The 20,933-nt window shown below is 39.3% G+C and overlaps 1 protein-coding gene across 1 annotated transcript in view; it reads right to left on the reverse strand.

Annotated features, from left to right (window-relative positions):
• Positions 1-20,933, reverse strand: part of PHKA2 (phosphorylase kinase regulatory subunit alpha 2) — a 292,026-nt gene that overhangs the window by 213,996 nt on the left and 57,097 nt on the right. The window contains 1 exon segment of the mRNA XM_053706381.1: positions 337-384. Coding sequence (XP_053562356.1) covers positions 337-384 — 48 coding nt within the window.

Genomic DNA, 20,933 nt, shown 5'->3' on the forward strand with positions numbered 1-20,933 from the left:
GATTCTCTGTTCCCTGGTTCCCCTTTCCCAGGTTTCTCTGCATCCTGCCATCTCTCCTTTTGGCTGTTCTAAAAACAGTCATATTTTCCATTTGCTTCTCCGCACCATGCCATGTCTTCCCTTGGCAGCTATGCACCCTACCATCTGTCCCAATGGTTGCTCTGCACTTAGACATAGGACAACTCCTAGCAATGAGAGTAGGAAAGTAGACATAGATATGATGCATGTATACTATAACATCTCAATAAACAATTGTGTTCAAAACCCAACCAATGAAAAAAAGCCAGGCACAAAAACTAGATGTAGTGTTCTACATATAGGAAATAATGATAGTACCTGTCTCAACATGCAGTGCAAAATCCCACGCATCAGCTTGACAACATTCTGTGTAAAAAAAAGAAGAGAGGTAATGTAATGCCACAAACTGATACTCCATACTACTAAATCACATAAAATGAATAAATGGCTAAAGATATATATGCACTTTCCAAAAATAAATCCAACTAGGTCTATATCACTCTTTTAGTGATATAAAGATCTAAATATTATGCCCTTTTGCATAGTTTAATTTTGACTTTAGTGTCCCTTTTAAGTGTTAAATTCCCTTTAAACAAACATAGTAATTGCGTTTTTGCAGGATTTTGTTAGTGATATCTGCACAATAAATATGTCTGTTGTATCTTTTCTGATGCTGTGGGTACACAGAGGTGTATGTGTTAGTGATCAGAGGGTCAATGTTTATCTACGATATGTAGCTAACAAAAACATATGCTCTCTAGTTCAGCCGTAATATAAAAAAAGACGAGTTTGCCGTATAAAATATTTATCCGTAGTAAAAAAGCTTTGCAGAATACTTTCATTATCTTTCCCTTTCCTGTAACATAGATCTGAAAATTGTGGATTTTCCAGTTCTGACAACTGCCCACTGCAGACTTCAAACGTAAAGGGACACAGAACCCAATTTTTTTCTTTCGTGATTCAGAGAATGAAGAAAATGTGATAATAGGAGTAAATTAGAAAGTTGCTTAAAATTGCATGCACTATCTGAATCACGAAAGAAAAAAATTGGGTTCAGTGTCCCTTTAAGGTGTTAAATATTTGTTAATAATTGGCTTCAGCAGAGATAACAAGCTGCAAAACAATGGGGATGTTGCAAACAAAATTACAGTGGCATACTTTACTCAAATAAGACAAGCAGTGGGTGGACTATTGAAAACCAACTAAAGTAAAAAAGGTGTTAATTTAAAAAAATATTTAGTATGTTAAAGGGACAGTTTACTCAAATAGTTTTTCTTTTTAAATAGATTCCGATCAGCCAATAGAGTGCGAGCTCAATCTGATTGGCTGATTGGATCAGCCAATCGGATTGAACTTGAATCTGATTGGCTGATTCCATCAGCCAATCAGAATTTTCCTACCTTAATTCTGATTAGCTGATAGAATCCTATCAGCCAATCGGAATTTGAGGGACGCCATCTAGGATGACGTCCCTTAAAGGAACCGTCATTCGTCGGTGAAGATTGATATTCCGCGTCGGCGGCATGAACATGGATCCGGAAGAAAGAAGATTGAAGACCCCGCTTGGAAGGTGACATCGCCCGGATGGAAGACTTCTTCAGCGCCGCTTGGAGGATCACTTAATCGGATGGAAGACTTCTTCAGCGCCGCTTGGAGGATCACTTCTGCCGCTCCGGATCTCCTCTTCAGTTCCATTGGTGGCTCGGCAGAGTGAAGACGACTCAAGGTAGGATGATCTTCAGGGGGGTAGTGTTAGGTTTTTTTAAGGGGGGTTTGGGTTAGATTAGGGGTATGTGGGTGGTGGGTTTTAATGTTGGGGGGGGTATTGTATTTTTTTTTTACAGGCAAAAGAGCTGAATTCTTTGGGGCATGCCCCGCAAAGGGCCCTTTTAAGGGCTGGTAAGGTAAAAGAGCTTTGAACTTTTTTAATTTAGAATAGGGTAGGGCATTTTTTTATTTTGGGGGGCTTTGTTATTTTATTAGGGGGCTTAGAGTAGGTGTAATTAGTTTAAAATTGTTGTAATATTTTTCCAATGTTTGTAAATATTTTTTTATTTTTTGTAACTTAGTTCTTTTTTATTTTTTGTACTTTAGTTAGTTTATTTAATTGTATTTATTTGTAGGTATTGTATTTAATTAATTTATTGATAGTGTAGTGTTAGGTTTAATTGTAACTTAGGTTAGGATTTATTTTACAGGTAACTTTGTAATTATTTTAACTAGGTAGCTATTAAATAGTTATTTACTATTTAATAGCTATTGTACCTGGTTAAAATAAATACAAAGTTGCCTGTAAAATAAATATTAATCCTAAAATAGCTACAATATAATTATAATTTATATTGTAGCTATATTAGGGTTTATTTTACAGTTAAGTATTTAGCTTTAAATAGGAATAATTTATTTAATAAGAGTTAATTTATTTCGTTAGATTTAAATTATATTTAATTTAGGGGGGTGTTAGTGTTAAGGTTAGACTTAGCTTTAGGGGTTAATACATTTATTAGAGTAGCGGTGAGGTCCGGTCGGCAGATTAGGGGTTAATACTTGAAGTTAGGTGTCGGCGATGTTAGGGAGGGCAGATTAGGGGTTAATACTATTTATTATAGGGTTATTGAGGCGGGAGTGAGGCGGATTAGGGGTTAATATATTTATTATAGTAGCGGTGAGGTCCGGTCGGCAGATTAGGGGTTAATAATTGTAGGTAGGTGGAGGCGACGTTGGGGGTGGCAGATTAGGGGTTAATAAATATAATATAGGGGTCGGCGGTGTTAGGGGCAGCAGATTAAGGGTTCATAGGGATAACGTAGGTAGCGGCGGTGTACGGAGCGGCAGATTAGGGGTTAAAAAAAATATGCAGGTGTCAGCGATAGCGGGGGCGGCAGATTAGGGGTTAATAAGTGTAAGGCTAGGGGTGTTTAGACTCGGGGTACATGTTAGGGTGTTAGGTGCAGACATAGGAAGTGTTTCCCCATAGGAAACAATGGGGCTGCGTTAGGAGCTGAACACTGCTTTTTTGCAGGTGTTTGGTTTTATTTCAGCTCAAAATGCCCCATTGTTTTCTATGGGGGAATCGTGCACGAGCACGTTTTTGAAGCTGGCCGTGTCCGTAAGCACCGCTGGTATTGAGAGGTGCAGTGGCGGTAAATATGCTATACGCTCCCTTTTTGGAGCCTAACGCAGCCCTTCTGTGAACTCTAAATACCAGCGGTATTTAAAAGGTGCGGGAGAAAAAAAGCCAGCGTTAGATACGCGGGTCGTTACCGACAAAACTCTAAATCTAGCCGTTAATTTCTGTGCAATCCTTTTCATTTCAGTGCTTGTCTGTATGACTAGAACTCATTTTCTAGCAAGCTGGTAATGTCACCGAAAGGGACGTCGTGCCAAACTCAACATTAGCTTGTGCGCGCTATAGTTGCGCTATCACAGGGGCTTTCATGCAATAATACAGCAAATAGAACTGTGTAGGGAAAGTGTTCTATACAACAAAGGTACAATGACAGCTTATACAGCTTTTTAGCCAAATAGTGAAGGGAACAGCGCCAAATTTCTTTCAATTCAGGCACGGAGTTCAGGGTCAGCCATCCCCTGACAATCAATGAAGAAAAGGAGAACTCCAGCCTTGAATACCTGTATATGTTTTTTTAAAAAGGGACTTTATTTATTTACATGGTCCAAATTACAAAAAAAAACAAGGTTTCGGGGGGCGGAGCCGGGCCACGCTGGGAAATGGCCGCACATTAACAGGGCTCCTATCGCCATTGCCAGCAAAAACTGATTAATCAAGCACAGACCCTCTTTTCCCTTAGCTTAAATGTGAACCGGGCTAAGAGGAGACCGGGGCACATCACCCGGCTTTTGAAAGCAGATCTGATCGGCACGTAATAAGTGATCACTCTCCCCCCGCATACACTGGAGGCCGCAAGCGGCGGCAAGACTTTCACAATACCCGGGAGAGATGTACTTTACCTAACTGCTGCCGGAACCCACTGCACTGCAGAATCGTCTCCCCTCCGGGGAAGAAACAGATAGGAGCAGAGAATCAAGCTGATCGCAACTATCAGGTAGCTAACCGCGATCGAATGACAGCAACAGAGGGACTACTCACAAGGTAAACACTACGCTACCTCACAGGGATTACACGCTCAGTCACTCTGCTATGAGAGAAGGGTTTGGGGGCCATAAATAAGGCACTTTTTAAGCCCGAATGAGAGCTGAGGTATTACACCTATCCTCCCTGCATAAATGTAATAAACAGAACAGGACAGGACAGGACAGGGCTAAAGTGCCAGGTTAGAATTACAAGGCCCCAAAGCAAAGCTTATCTAACTTAGCGCACACGTGGGCTATAGAGCTCGGGCTTCACAGATCAGCACGCAACTTCATATGTGGTATTGAAGGTGATCACTCACTCTACCTAAGTCTATAAAACACCAGGTCTTGCAATCCAAGCACTGGCTATAGGGGAATCGTTCTATATTCTATCTCTCTATCCCTGGTCACATTAGAAACTGGTAGCAGAACCCATACCTAACTCACACGCTTCTCTGAGCTCCCCAAGTGCCCTAACCATATGTAATGCCTTGTAAGAGACAGCATAAAACAGGGAAACCAGGGCCTACAAGCTCCCTTAGTCAGTATTTAAAGCCTGTCGATCACAGACCAGACAACAGCAAGGAAGATATGGCGGGCAGGCAAGATGCTACATCTGTGCAGAACAACAAAGCTGACACATCCCAGACATCTTACATCACAAAAGATGATTTACAGCACTTATCCTGAAAGGAAGATATACAGGGAGTGCTCATGGAAATGAGATCTCTTTTTGGGGACCTTAGAAAAGATATAAGTGCATTGGACCGAAGGGTCCTGAAGATAGAGGAACAACACGGTGCTGTCACAGAAAACATTAAACACAATACTGAGGACCTGCGGAGTCAATCAGAACAAATATTTTACGTGACAGATAAAATGGAGGACTTGGACAATCGTTGCAGACGCAACAACCTCAAGTTTCGAGGGGTTTCTGAATCTGTCCATCCCCCTGCAATAGAAGGTTATTTACAGACCCTCTTTAGGGTAATCAAGGACGACCCTTCAGCTAATGAGATCCCAATTGAGAGGGCTCATAGGGCACTCAGGCCTAAGCCTCCTCCTAAAGCTCCTCCCAGAGATATCATAGTAAAATTTCTGAGTTTTAAAGATAAAGAAGATATCCTCAAAAGCGCAAGAGCAAAACACCCTATTCTACATGTAGGGGAGGAAATAAAGATTTTCACGGATTTGTCCCCTGTCACCTTACAGAAGCGTCGTGAACTCTCACACATAACATCTCACCTACGCAAGAACAAGATTCAGTACCGCTGGGGGTTCCCAGTCTCCATCATTGTGACCCATAATAATAAAGCAATCATTTACAGGCCAGGTACTAATCCCCAACTCTTCTATAAGGAACTGGACTTATCAAGGGGCTCTGAAGCAGCTCCACAAAGATCACCAAGAGGAGAGGCATCCAGTACTGTGATACCCCTGGACACTACTAATTCAGATGAGTAGATGTGCTCCCTGTCTGTCTTTGGGTCCTGAAAGCAGTGCCCATAGATATCTTATGTCTGTTCTAATGAGTTATACTATGTAAGGTTACTGGTATTCATACTCCACTGAGGAGTGATTGATAACTCTATTGCTAGTTTTTCAGTACAGCAGAGAAAATGTTTTTTTTTTTTTATAACCATCCTATCCCAAAACATTGTTGTTTCTCTTCATTTACATGTTTGCATTAATGTTACTAGTTCTCCATTTATTTATTTTTTCTTTCTTTTCTTCTTTAACAAATGTGAAGCATAATTGTTACTGAATACTCCCCTTTCCTCTCCTTTTCCCCCGTTATTTCTCTTCTCTTTCTCCATCTCCCCCTATCCCCCTTTTTTACTCTTCCTCCTCTCCCTTCTTCCTCCCTCTTCCTACCTTGCTCCTCTTCCCCTTCTCCCCATATCCTCTCCCCTCCCCTTTTTCCCCCTCCTTGCTCCGCTCTCCTCTACCCTACCTTCTCTTTCCCTACTTCTCCCTCCTCTGTCACCTATTCTTTTACAATCCTTTCCATTCTCATTTTTTCCCTTCCTGATCTCCTAGGGCCTTCTCACTTCTTAAAAATCCCAGATATGATTTATGGTCTCACATACTCGTTGATTCTAAAAATTGTTGGGCGAAATGGGACATTTTGGAAACTGTTTGATCACATTGCAAAATGCTATTGGGTTAATATTTTCTCCAGAATTGCTGCTCTTATTACCTGTCATATACCCCCTTTTTTCTCTCCCCCCCCTCCTTCTCCTTCTTTACCTCTCCCCCTTTCTTCCTCTTACTATTCTCTGAATCACTACCTCCCTCTCTCTCCCTCAACAGACTCTTCTTATGCTCCTCCCCGGTCTACCTATATGATCAATCCATAGGAGGGTTTGTGCTTGGCAACTCTAAAATATATAAATGTGTATTGTTTGCTGTGCATGGAGGAAATACCCCTAGTCACTATTGTTATTGTTACAAGTTGTTATATTTTTTATATTGGCTACAGAGATTATAACATTTCTTCTCACAGATTAATACTCTCTGAAGGCTATAGAGTTATCTCAATAAGTTCTTGTAATCTCCCAAGATAAAAATTGTCTAGTTAAATCCAGAGAGAAAAGCCTTATCTCTGCTGTTCTTACTCTAATACCTTTCACTTCTTTTACTACGTTTTACCTTCTCCTCTATGTTATCTTTCCCCTTTCCTGGTAATCCTCCACTCCTCCTCTTTCCCCCCCCCCCTTTTTTTTTTTTTTTTTTTTTTTTTTCCTTCTCCCCCCCCCGCACCGACATGCCGCCCAGGATCAGTAAATTCCAAGACCATACATTACAGATAACCACAATTAATGCCAAGGGTTTGAATAATCCCGGGAAGCGGTCCATAGCCTTCCGAGATCTGAATAAAATTAATAGCCATATATTAATGATCCAGGAAACGCACTTTCAAAAGGGCAAAGAACCCAAATGGTACAATAAACAATACCCCTCAGCATATTTTGCCTCAGGCCCCAAAAAGAGAGCCGGGGTGGGCATTCTATTTCATAGAACCCTACCCATACATATCCTCCATATTGAAAGGGACCCCATTGGTAGATATATCCTAGTGAAGGGCCTTTTATACGGTCATCCAATTACAATTGTCAATATTTATGCCCCAAACCAAGCGCAAACTGGTTTCTTAAAAAAAAATAGCTAATTTGATTCTAGATCACTCGCAAGGCGTAGTTTTCCTAGCAGGAGATTTCAATCTCGCATTAGAACCCCATTTAGACTCGTCAAGAGGTACTTCTAGCTTAGCAGCTAGAAAATTGAAGACTATAAAAAAGATCTTATATGACCTCACACTCCATGATATATGGAGGACTCTACACCCATCAGATAGGGATTATACCTTTTACTCTAATCCCCATAAATTTTACACAAGGATTGACCATATGTATACTGATTCACAGGGCCTTTCTATCACAGGAGACTGCAACATTGGACCCATTACATGGTCTGACCACGCCCCAGTGACTTGCAAAATACTTTGGCCTGACATTCCAATCTCCCACAAAATATGGAGACTAGAGGACTCCTTATTAGGCGATGCAATATTTTTAAAACTAGTCCAAAAGGAAATCACTGATTACTTTTCTCTAAACTCCCAAACATCCTCTTCTAGACAACTAGAATGGGAAGCTCACAAATCTGTGATCAGAGGTATATTAATAAAACAAAAATCTAAATTGAACCGGATATCTAGGGACAAACACACTAAACTCCTACAAACGATTAGGGCTCTAGAAATAACCCATAAACAAAACCCCTCCAACGAGCAAATTTTTACCGAACTTACAGATAATAGACTAAAACTCAAACAACATCTGGCAGAAATATACCAACGAAAGGCGTTGTATCTTAAACAATATTTTTATGAAGGGGGAAACAGACCGGGCAAATTGCTAGCCAGAAATTTGAAAAGGAAACAATTAAACACATATGTACACTCTATGGTGACATCGGACGGTAAAACAGTAAAAGATAGCCCTATGATCGCGGATACTTTCCGAAATTACTATGGTAAACTCTATAACCTAGGAAGTCAGGCCCCAAAGGACAACCCTATAATTGAAAATAACCTAGACCAATACTTTCAAAAAGTACAGCTCCCAACAATAGATAAACAAACAGCCGACTCCCTATCGGCAAATATAACTATAGAGGAACTTCAACAAGCCATAAAAGATATTCCCTCTGGGAAAAGTCCTGGCCCAGATGGACTTACTTCCGTATATTTTAAGAAATGCATAGAAGTGCTAGCACCACATATGCTACAGTTGTTTAATAAACTTAAAGAAGACCCCATACTGACCAGAACCCTATTAGAAGCACACATAACAGTCTTACCTAAACCAGGCAGACAGGCCACAAATCCAAGTAATTTCAGTCCCATATCATTAATTAATACAGATATGAAAATCCTAGCCAAGATCTTAGCAAACAGATTAAACAAAATTCTACCAGCCCTAATAGATAAGGACCAAGTTGGATTTATCCCCGGCAGAGAGGCGAGGGACAACATCACTAAGGTTATCCAATTAATCAATCATGCGAAGGTTACGAGTATTCCTATGGTCTTGTTCGCAACAGACGCGGAAAAGGCCTTCGATAGGGTAAGCTGGCCTTTTCTGCAAAGGGCAATGCGTGAGATGGGTATCCCACAAGCCTTCTTAAACATGACAATGGCGTTATACTCGGCCCCGAATGCGAGGGTTCGAGTTAATGGAATGCTCTCTGATACATTTTGTATCAGCAACGGGACGAGACAGGGATGCCCGCTATCACCCTTGTTGTTCGCTATCTCTATAGAGGTCCTGGCCCAGAAAGTGAGGTTAAATGACAAAATTACAGGTATTAAGGTGGGAAGTAAAGAAAATAAACAAGCGCTATACGCAGACAAGGTGCTTTATACTCTAACCAACGCAGAAACTTCGGTGCCTGAACTGTTGAAAGAATTAGATTCATACGGAGCCGTGTCCAATTTCCTCCTCAATTTAAATAAATCCGAGCTAATGAATATCAACACCCTCCCACATCACATAACCTTTCTACACAATAAATATAATATTCCATTGGCCCATCAAAAACTTAAGTATTTAGGGATACATTTAACACCTTGCGTCCAAGACCTCTTTAAACATAACTATATCCCTTTGAAAAATGATATTGTTAGGGATCTCTCTAGCTGGAAGATTAACCCCTTTCTTGGTTGGGGAGGATTGGAGTATTTAAGATGAATATTCTTCCTAGAATTCTTTACATTCTTCAGGCACTACCTATACCTCTACAGGTGGGTTATATAAAACAACTGCAATCCATAATAGAGCACTATATTTGGGCACACACTAGACCCAGGGTCCCTAAGAAAACTATGTATATGTCAAGAGACAGAGGAGGGCTAGGGCTACCAAACTTAGCTACATATAGAAGAGCGATTTTCCTACAAAGAATTACTAAATGGTCACACAACAATATAGATAAAGCATGGATATGCCTTGATAGACAAATATCTGCATTAAACAACGTAGGTACTCTGGCATGGATACCCCTAGCACATAGACCAAAACATCTGCACAAGTACATTATTACAGCAGAAACATTAACAGAATGGGATAAAACACTGGCAACTAGCACTCATGTTTCGTCTAGAAACTCACCTCTTACTCCGATAATCGAGAACCCTGACCTCCCTTATTGGAAATTAGGCTTTCGCAGTTCTTACCACTACAGTCTCAGAGTAGGTTCGATGCAGTTCCTTACAGAAAACAACAACATTAAAACGCAAGCCCAATTAGCCGAGACCCATAGGGAAATTTTTACTCCTTGGCTCAACTTTAACCAACTACTCCATTACATTTCTCACCATAAACGACGGGACGAAATGGGCCGGGGACCTACGCCCTTTGAGGAACTTTGCATTCTTCCAAATTTACCCAGACACCTCATATCTCTTTTATACAAAATTATCTCATCCGAAGACAAGGCATCCCTACCATCATATACTAATGCGTGGAACAATGAGGTAGCTCTAGATTTGGGGTCAGACTCCTGGAAGAGGGCCTTTGAACTCACAAAGTGCTCTTCAGTATCTGCAAATATTCAAGAAACACACTTTAAACTCTTGAGTAGGTGGTACCTTACCCCCGCTAGGCTACACAAAATATATCCCGCTCTGAGTAACACATGTTGGAGGGGTTGCGGAGAAGAGGGCTCTCTCTCCCACATATGGTGGTCTTGCCCCAAATTAGGCTCTTACTGGGCAGATATCTTTTCCACCATATCGAGTTTACTGCACATCAGCCTACCTATTTCAATGGGGAGTGTTCTGTTTTGCTCCCTACCCAAAATTAAAGATTCGGCCAAACTAGCTCTTTTGCTAGGAGCAAAAAAGCTTATACCTAAAAGATGGAAAACTCAAATTGCTCCAACAGTTGAGGAGTGGAGGAAAGAGGTCACGGACCTTATCACTCTTGAGAGATACCATTACCTTAAAATAGATAAACTAGAAGTACACGAGATGATCCTGGCAATGTGGAAAGGCACCATATGAAGTGTATCCCTCCCCCTCCCCCCCCCCTTTTTTTTTTCCACTTCCCTCCTCCTCCCCCCCACCCCTTATCCCGCTCACCTCTTCTCAACCTTCTAAGCCCCTCTTTTCTAACTGGTTCCCTCTGAATACAGCAGCGGAAAATGTAGCCAAGTTAATTTTGTGGTTATTACCAATTAATTTATCTATGAATACAATAGATTTTGTGAATTTTGCCTGAAAGAAACAGTTAAGATTTACATAAATTATAAAAGAAAAAGAGAGCATTATAACATTGTATAACCAGGACTACACATTTGTTCAATAGTTTTTGTAGCATTGTTCGTTACATTGTGATTGTTGTAAACCTGTGATTTAATCAATAAAGCTCTTTTTGAAAAAACAAAAACAAAAAAAACCAAGGTTTCAAACCTATATCAGGTCCTTAGTCAGGTTTACTCCTTTTCTTCTTAGCTGATACAGTTTTAACAGCCATGTAAGCCATGTATGGAGGGGGTGTTTTTAGGAGCATAGTTCCCAAACATACATGCCCATTTTATTTGCATCTGTTGTTTGATGGCTGTTACGCTGTTGCTTCTCAGAGAACACTGTTTCTTTATGTTCTTGAAAAACTGCAGAAACATTACAAGGTGTCCCTTCTGTCCCCCTACCTGGCTACTGCCAAGCACAGTTTGTGGCATGAGCTGTGTACAGTTGTGGGGACAAGGACATAAGGTTAAAAGCTAAACAGAGGAATTTAGAATCTGGGAGATACTTAGACACATGAAACTATCTTTATACATATACACTAGTGTTCAAAGATTTGGAGGTCACTTAGAAATGTCCTTGTTTTCGAAAGGAAAGCACATTTTTTTTTGTCCATTAAAATAACATCAAATTGATCAGAAATACAGTGTAGACATTAATAATGTTGTAAAAGACTACTGTCGCTAGAAATGGCTGATTTTAATGGAATATCTGCATAGGCGTACAGAGGCCCATTATCAACAACCATCTGTCCTGTGTTCTAATGGCATGTCTTTTTTGCTAATCCAAGTTTATAATTAAAAAAGGCAAATTGATCATTAAAAAACAGTTTTGCAATTATGTTAGCACAGCTGATTAAAGAAGCAATAAAACTGGCCTTCATTAGACAAGTTGAGTATCTGTAGCATCAGCAATTGTGGATTCGATTACAGGCTCAAGATGGCCAGAATCAAAAAATTTCTTCTGAAACTTGGCAGTCTATTCTTGTTCTGAGAAATGAACGCCTAGATTTAGAGTTCTGCGTTAGCCGTCCTAACGCTGGTTTTGGCCTACTGCTGGCATTTAGAGTCTTGTAGGTAAGGGTCTAACGCTCACTTTCCAGCCGCGACTTTTCCATACCGCACATCCCCTTACGTCAATTGCGTATCCTATCTCTTCAATGGGATCTTTCTAACACCGGTATTTGGAGTCTTGGCTGAAGTGAGCGTTAGAACTCTAACAACAAGACTCCAGCAGCATAAAAAAGCAAGGAGTTAAGAGCTTTCTGGGCTAACACCGGTTCATAAAGCTCTTATCTACTGTGCTCTAAAGTACACTAACACCCATAAACTACCTATGTACCCCTAAACCCAGGTCCCCCCACATCGCCGCCACTCTAATAAAAATTTTAACCCCTAATCTGCCGACCGCACACCGCCGCCACCTACATTATCCCTATGAACCCCTAATATGCTGCCCCTAACATCGCCGACCCCTATATTATATTTATTACCCCCTAATCTGCCCCCCCCCAACGTCGCCGTTACCTACCTACACTTATTAACCCCTAATCTGCCGACCGGACCTCGCCGCCACTATAATAAATGTATTAACCCCTAAACCGCCTCACTCCCGCCTCAAAAACCCTATAATAAATAGTATTAACCCCTAATCTGCCCTCCCTAACATCGCCGACCCCTAACTTCAAGTATTAACCCCTAATCTGCTGACCGGACCTCGGCGCTACTCTAATAAATGTATTAACCCCTAAAGCTAAGTCTAACCCTAACACTAATTTAAATATAATTTAAATCTAACGAAATAAAATAAATCTTATTAAATAAAATTATTCCTATTTAAAGCTAAATACTTACCTGTAAAATAAACCCTAATATAGCTACAATATAAATAATAATTATATTGTAGCTATTTTAGGATTTATATTTATTTTACAGGCAACTTTGTATTTATTTTAACTAGGTACAATAGCTATTAAATAGTTAATAACTATTTAATAGATACCTAGTTAAAATAATTACAAAATTACCTGTAAAATAAATCCTAACCTAAGTTACAATTAAACCTAACACTACACTATCAATAAATTCATTAAATAAACTACCTACAATTATCTACAATTAAATCAACTAAACTAAATTACAAAAAAAAACCCCACTAAATTACAAAAAACCCCCACTAAATTACAAAAAATAAAAAAAGATTACAAGAATTTTAAACTAATTACACCTACTCTAAGCCCCCTAAAAAAATAACAAAGCCCCCCAAAATAAAAAAAATCCCCTACCCTAATCTAAAATAAAAAGTTTACAGCTCTTTTACCTTACCAGCCCTTAAAAGGGCCTTTTGCGGGGCATGCCCCAAAGAAAACAGCTCTTTTGCCTGTAAAAAAACATACAATACCCCCCCCAACATTACAACCCACCACCCACATACCCCTAATATTAACCCAAACACCCCTTAAAAAACCTAACACTAAGCCCCTGAAGATCTTCCTACCTTGTCTTCACCACGCCAGGTATCACCGATCCGTCCAGAAGAGGCTCCGAAGTCTTCATCCTATCCGGCAAGAAGAGGTCCAGAAGAGGCTCCAAAGTCTTCATCCCATCCGGCAAGAAGAGGAGATCCGGACCGGCAAACATCTTCATCCAAGTGGCATCTTCTATCTTCATCCATCCGACGAGGAGCGGCTCCATCTTCAAGACCTCCGGCGCGGAACATCCTCTTCTCCCAACGACTAGACGACGAATGAAGATTCCTTTAAGGGACGTCATCCAAGATGGCGTCCCTCGAATTCCGATTGGCTGATAGGATTCTATCAGCCAATCAGAATTAAGGTAGGAAAAATCTGATTGGCTGATTGAATCAGCCAATCAGATTCAAGTTCAATCCGATTGGCTGATCCAATCAGCCAATCAGATTGAGCTCGCATTCTATTGGCTGATCGGAACAGCCAATAGAATGCGAGCTCAATAGGATGAAGACTTCGGAGCCTCTTCTGGACCTCTTCTTGCCGGATAGGATGAAGACTTCGGAGCCTCTTCTGGACGGATCGGTGATACCCGGCGTGGTGAAGACAAGGTAGGAAGATCTTCAGGGGCTTAGCGTTAGGTTTTTTAAGGGGGGGTTTGGGTTAGATTAGGGGTATGTGGGTAGTGGGTTGTAATGTTGGGGGGGTATTGTATGTTTTTTTACAGGCAAAAGAGCTGTTTTCTTTGGGGCATGCCCCGCGAAAGGCCTTTTTAAGGGCTGGTAAGGTAAAAGAGCTGTAAACTTTTTATTTTAGAATAGGGTAGGGCATTTTTTTATTTTGGGGGCTTTGTTCTTTTTCTAGGGGGCTTAGAGTAGGTGTAATTAGTTTAAAATTCTTGTAATTTTAGTGTTTGTTTGTTTTTGTAATTTAGTTTAGTTGATTTAATTGTAGATAATTGTAGGTAGTTTATTTAATTAATTTATTGATAGTGTAGTGTTAGGTTTAATTGTAACTTAGGTTAGGATTTATTTTACAGGTCATTTTGTAATTATTTTAACTAGGTAGCTATTAAATAGTTATTAACTATTTAATAGCTATTGTACCTAGTTAAAACAAATACAAAGTTGCCTGTAAAATAAATATAAATCCTAAAATAGCTACAATGTAATTATTATTTATATTGTAGCTATATTAGGGTTTATTTTACAGGTAAATATTTAGCTTTAAATAGGAATAATTTATTTAATAAGATTTATTTTATTTCGTTAGATTTAAATTATATTTAACTTAGGGGGGTGTTAGTGTTAGGGTTAGACTTAGCTTTAGGGGTTAATACATTTATTAGAGTAGCGGTGAGGTCCGGTCGGCAGATTAGGGGTTAATAAGTGTAGGTAAGGTAGCGGCGACGTTGGGGGGGGGGGGCAGATTAGGGGTTAATATATATAATATAGGGGTCGGCGGTGTTAGGGGCAGCAGATTAGGGGTACATAGGGATAATGTAGGTGGCGGCAGTGTACGGCGCGGAAGATTAGGGGTTAATAATAATATTCCGGGGTCAGCGATAGCGGGGGCGGCAGATTAGGGGTTAATAAGTGTAAGGTTAGGGGTGTTTAGACTCGGGGTACATGTTAGGGTGCAGACTTAGGAAGTGTTTCCCCATAGGAAACAATGGGGCTGCGCTAGGAGCTGAACGCTGCTTTTTTGCAGGTGTTAGGTTTATTTTCAGCTTAAACTGCCCCATTGTTTCCTATGGGGGAATCGTGCACAAGCACGTTTTTGAAGCTGGCCGCGTCCGTAAGCAACGCTGGTATTGAGAGTTGCAGTGGCGGTAAATATGCCTGTACGCTCCCTTTTTGGAGCCTAACGCAGCCCTTCAGACAACAAATACCAGCGTTGTTTAAAAGGTGCGGGGGAAAAATACACGCGTAGCTAACGCACCCTTCTAAGGCAAAACTCTAAATATAGGCGTATGGCTATTCAATGCCAGAAATTGCCAAGACACTGAAGATCTCGTACCACACTGTGTACTACTCCCTAACCAGAATAGAAAGAAGAGTGGGAGGGGGGGCGGAGCTTGCCAGCCAAGGAGATGGCTGTTTCGTGAGAGAGCTCCAGTGCCTTTTCTGGCTGAGAATGTCTTAGGCAGTAGCAAAAAGCCTAATCCAACAGGATTCCAGTCCTCTAAGTGTCCAAAGACAACAAAGACCTTCCCCCGAATATCGTCTATAACAAAATTCATAGACGACACAGCACAGTTTCACGCTGCATAAGAAACGCCATTAATAACAACGTCTCAATCACAGATCAATCTCAGAGCTTATCCCCACTCCTCTATTCCACTATGGACAATGTCGGGTGAAGAACCGCTTAAAAGTCAGGGCCTGCGCCAAAGATAGCAGCTGCAATAGCAGACTAGAGCACATGGCAGGCCCGGAGTTCAGCGTACCGGAGGTAGGCCGCCAACCATTCATATCTACCACCACGCACCCTCCCTATATCGAGTGCCACATAGAGGCAATAACTGCATAAAGAAGCATCACAACACTGATCCGCCTCATAAAACACTAAGGGATCCGTTATTTATTATACATATAGGACTCAGGAACAAATTAGTCTTTCACTGCAAAAACATAAAAATGTAAGAAATCACTACAGCACACGTGGCGATTAAGGCCTACTGTAAGCAAGAATAGAGTTAACCTCTGCAGAGCACAAAGACCTCAAGTTATCATAAATAAGGGATGTTTATACCTCTACATCCTTATTATCTGTATGTCACAATAAAGAATTTAAAGCAACTTGATGTATCGAAAAGAGCCTTTTGTCGTGTGAGGAAACTTCAATATGGGATAAAACAAGTCTGTTACCTTGCAACAGCATAAATATATTGTGCTTTTTCCCCGACAACATCTACATATGCTATAACAGGACAAATGTCCTCAACTAAAGCTTTTTGGTGAATGTATACACAGAAATACACAGTGCCTAAAAATTAGAACCAAATATAAAAGTAAACGCTATTGTACGAATATAAATGTCTCCTAAAAGGCCTAATAAACCGGGCAAAGGCTCCAAGCAAAGACAACCTCCTACACTGTCAGTGAACAGCTTTTTCAAAACGCTGGAAGCTAAATCCTCTCTCACCGCCACAGCGGAAGATCCTGACCCTGCAACAGCCTACTCATCTTCTCAATCAGATTCGGAATCTACAACAGGTACTATAACTGTACCTAAAGCTCTATTTAAATTGATTCCCTCTAAAAAAGACTTTTCTACACTAATAACACAAGTTAAGCAATGCATAACAGAAGAAATTTGTGATCTTAAAAAGGAAATTTCAGAAATTGGCGACAGAATTGAAAATTGAAAACACTCAGGATACCCATACTACAGCCATATCAGAACTGCATAACATAATTCACAAACAAAATGCCACAATTCAGGACCTTGAAGATAAAGTGGATGACGCAGAAAATAGAAGCAGGCGTCACAACATCCGAATTATGGGTATCCCTGAATCCATCCCTCCTTCGGACTTGAAACAGTGTATATTAAGATTTCTTCAACGCACTCAAACAAGAAACCAAGATTGAAATAAATAGAGCCCACAGGGCACTACGTCCTAAACCGCATGTTAACCAACCTCCTAGGGATGTAATAGTCCGGATCACAATTTTTCAGGCTAAAGAAGAGTTAATGAGGCTTGCTAGAGAACAACAGCCCATTAAATATGAAAATGCTGATATACAAATGTATGCAGACCTTTCCCAAAGGACTGTCATTAAACGTAAAGCATTAAAGCCTCTCACCATGCCCCTAAGAAAGATGAATATACCTTACAGATGAGGTTCCCCTTTCACCTGATCATTGTGTGGAAAGGAAGGCGCATTACATGCTCTTCACCTAGAGACATCCAAACTGTCTGTAAAGATCCCAACATCCCTCCTCCAGAAGTTGGAGACACTCATCCCTCCAATACGGAACAAACAAATGAAAGCAGCTTCATCACTCTCACACAGAGGAAAGAATGGCAGCAAGTCCAGCAAAAGAGAACACGCAAACATCTATCTGTCACACAAACCCAAGCAACTGAGAAGGGATGAGTCTTGATCTTTATACAATATCCTTTTGAGGTTCTGAAAAATTAGCTACCTTTTGTTAGCTACAAAAAAAAAAAAAAAAGTGTGTTGATCATAGATCATTTATATATATACTGTATATATACACAGATAGTTATTTAGTAGATTTGTTATAGCAATTCTTATTTTGTATTCATATGTACCATAGAAGGTAAATTTAGGCTGCCCTAGATTTAAGGGCATGGCAATAGGGTTTTTACCTCACTGAATCCTTTACAAAAATGTATTATGTATTTGGTCTCTCCTTTTTTGTGATTTGTTAACCTTTTCCTTTACAGATTTTGGAAAATGTATCCCTTTATTTTATTTTATAGTTATAGGTACTCAATTTATGTCTCTAGAAAAAATATGTTGGTTGTCAAAAAATATTATGTACAGGGCCACTATTACTAATCTTCTATGAGTAATAACACACATTAGGATCTTATCATTCTAACACAAAACTCAAAAGGCTTAAAGTGTCCCAACAAATGCAGAATGGTCATCTTAGACCTCCAAAAGAGAGGGGGGGCATATCTTAATGCTCAAAGAAACACATTTTAAATCTAAACACATTCTCAAATTTTTCTCTCCACATTACCCTCAACATTTTTATTGTACCAATCAACTAAAAAAAAAATAATGGAGTTAGCATTCTGATACATAAATCTATACAAAAACACATATTAAATTTGACAAAGAAGGAAGGTATTTATGCGTCACAGGTCTTCTTTTTGGAAAACCAATCACCCTAGTTAATCTTTTTGCCCCTAATAAACATAAGGAAAGCTTTATTAACTCAGTTACAAACTCAATTGTCACTCACGTTAAAGGCTCCTTAAAAGGGACAGTATACACCAATTTTCATATATCTGCATGTAATAGACACTACTATAAAGAATAATATGCACAGATACTGAGCTAAAAATCCAGTATAAACCATTTAAAAACTTACTTAGAAGCTTCAAGTTTAGCTCTGTTCAAAAGGTTAGCTTGAAAACCTACTAAAAGTGGGTGTATAGCAAATAAAACAGATACTCCCCCTTCCTCTGCATATGAAAAGACTCTACATAAACAGGAGCAAGCTGGAGTAGGTATACGTTAGTATACTTTAAAACTTTGGGGCTTGGTTAGGAGTCTGAAAATCAGTGCAATGTTATTTAAAAATAAGCAAAACAATACATTTATTTAAAAAAAACAAAAAAAAACTGTATAGGCTATATAAATGGATTATCTACAAAACATTTATGCAAAGAAAAATATAGTGTATAATGTCCATTTAATAATAGCAGGAGATCTAAACACCCCTAAACATCCTACTATAGATTTGCACTAACCCAGTCACAAGAATTAAAACTTTGCACCTTCAAAACATATGGAAAAACTTTAAAATTACTAGGAATTCCCGATACATGGAGATACATAAACCCCACCAAAAAAATTTTACTTTCTTCTCCCACTGAAATCAAAGTTACTCCAGACTAGACTATATATTAGTTGACCATATAGTCCTCTCATATATCAAGCACTTGAGCATAAAATATACTACATGGTAAGATCGTTCCCTAGTTACATTATTAGTTGGCTTTCGGCTCCTCTTAAAATCGTATCATTGGAGACTGGATGAGACATTACTGCTTGAGAAAACTGAGGTTAAAAAATTTGTTAAACACATAAAGTCTTATTTCTCCATAAATAATACTCCAGATGTTAACATAGCTACCCTTTGGAAAGCGCATAAAATCACTATAAGAGGAGAATTTATTAAGACCAAAGACCAAATAACCAAAATCAAGAGAATAGAATTAGTATCCTTGGCTAAGGAAATAGCAGAACTAGATTGTCTACACAAAAATGTCCCCAATGAAGCTAAAATCCTTGAGAATCTAATGAATAAAAGAGACCAAATGAACAAGATATTGCACATAAAATCTCAAAGCCAAATGCTGTTTTTCCAACAGACCTTTTATAGGGAAGGCAACAAGTCAGGCAAACTACTAGCTAAAGCTTTAAAGAAACAACAGCAAAAACATTTATTCACTGCCACACAAGGCAGACAAATTGAAGATATATACTGTACGTGGTATATCAGAGGAATTTAAATTATTTTATCATAAGTTATATAACTTGTTCCCCAATAGAAATAACCACTCCCACCTTTAACTATGTCAGCAATACTTAGACAATATTCATATTCCCCGACTAATGTCAGAACATAAAGAGATTTTAGATCAGTCAATTCAACCCACAGAAGTCCTAGAAGCAATAAAAAATCTAAAACAAAATAAAGCTCCAGGCCCGGATGGATTTTCTGATCTATATTACAAAACATTTTCGAAATATCTTATTCCCTACCTAACCTCCCTGCTCCAAGCGAACATTTCTGTTTTAGCTAAACCAGGCAAACCGCCAAACTCTCCAGCCAACTTTAGACCAATTTCTCTACTAAAAACTGACTTAAAATTCTATGCCAAAATACTAGCATCCCGAATAAATAAAATTCTCCCTCAAATAATACATCAGGACCAAGTAGGCTTTGTCCCCTTTACAGAGGCAAAAGATAACAGTCAAAATTCTTAATCTCCTTGAACATATCACCTCAACTAAAACTGCAGCCATTTTCCTGTCCACTGATGCCAAAAAGGCATTTGACCGACTTGATTGGACCTTCTTATACTCAACGTTACTACTTTTCAATTTCCCCATATCATTTATACAAAAAATTCTTGCATTTTACTTCAACCCGACAGCACAGGTAAAGGTTAATGGTACACTATCCAAGTCATTTGAAATCCGGGGCTGCCCCCTCTCACCTTTATTATTTATCCTCTCATTAGAACCTCTAGCAATTAAGATGAGGGCAAATGAGCAGATTCAGGGGATTTAGATGGAACAACAAATGACTTAATATTAACTCTTACGAATACTCTTAACTCTTTACAACATACACTCGCAGAATTATCTCACTTTGGAAGTATTTCTAATTTTTCTGTTAACATGACTAAGTCAGAATATCTCCTCATTAATCTGTCACAGCAAACTTTAGATGATATTAAATCTCATTGTCCACTCAAACTACAAAAAAATATTTAAAATACTTAGGTATTCATATTACTCCAGATATATTGGACCTACGCAAACACAACTACGGGAATTTAATTACAGAATTTCAATCCCTAACTTCTTCATGGCTCCTGAAAAATATCTCCTGGTCTGGTAGGACACAGGCTGCAAAAATGATATTACTTCCTAAAGCACTTTATATTCTTCAGACAGTCCCCATTCAAGGCATATCAAGAGAAATAGACACTTTACAAAAAGTATGAACGACTATGTCTAGAGCCGTAGGCCACCATGCATTAACAAAAGCACAATTTATAAACTCCTAAAGAATGGTGGTCTAGGGGTCCCCCATCTTCATTCT

The sequence above is a fragment of the Bombina bombina genome, chromosome 3, assembly GCF_027579735.1.
Source record: "Bombina bombina isolate aBomBom1 chromosome 3, aBomBom1.pri, whole genome shotgun sequence".
Taxonomy (NCBI): domain Eukaryota; kingdom Metazoa; phylum Chordata; class Amphibia; order Anura; family Bombinatoridae; genus Bombina; species Bombina bombina.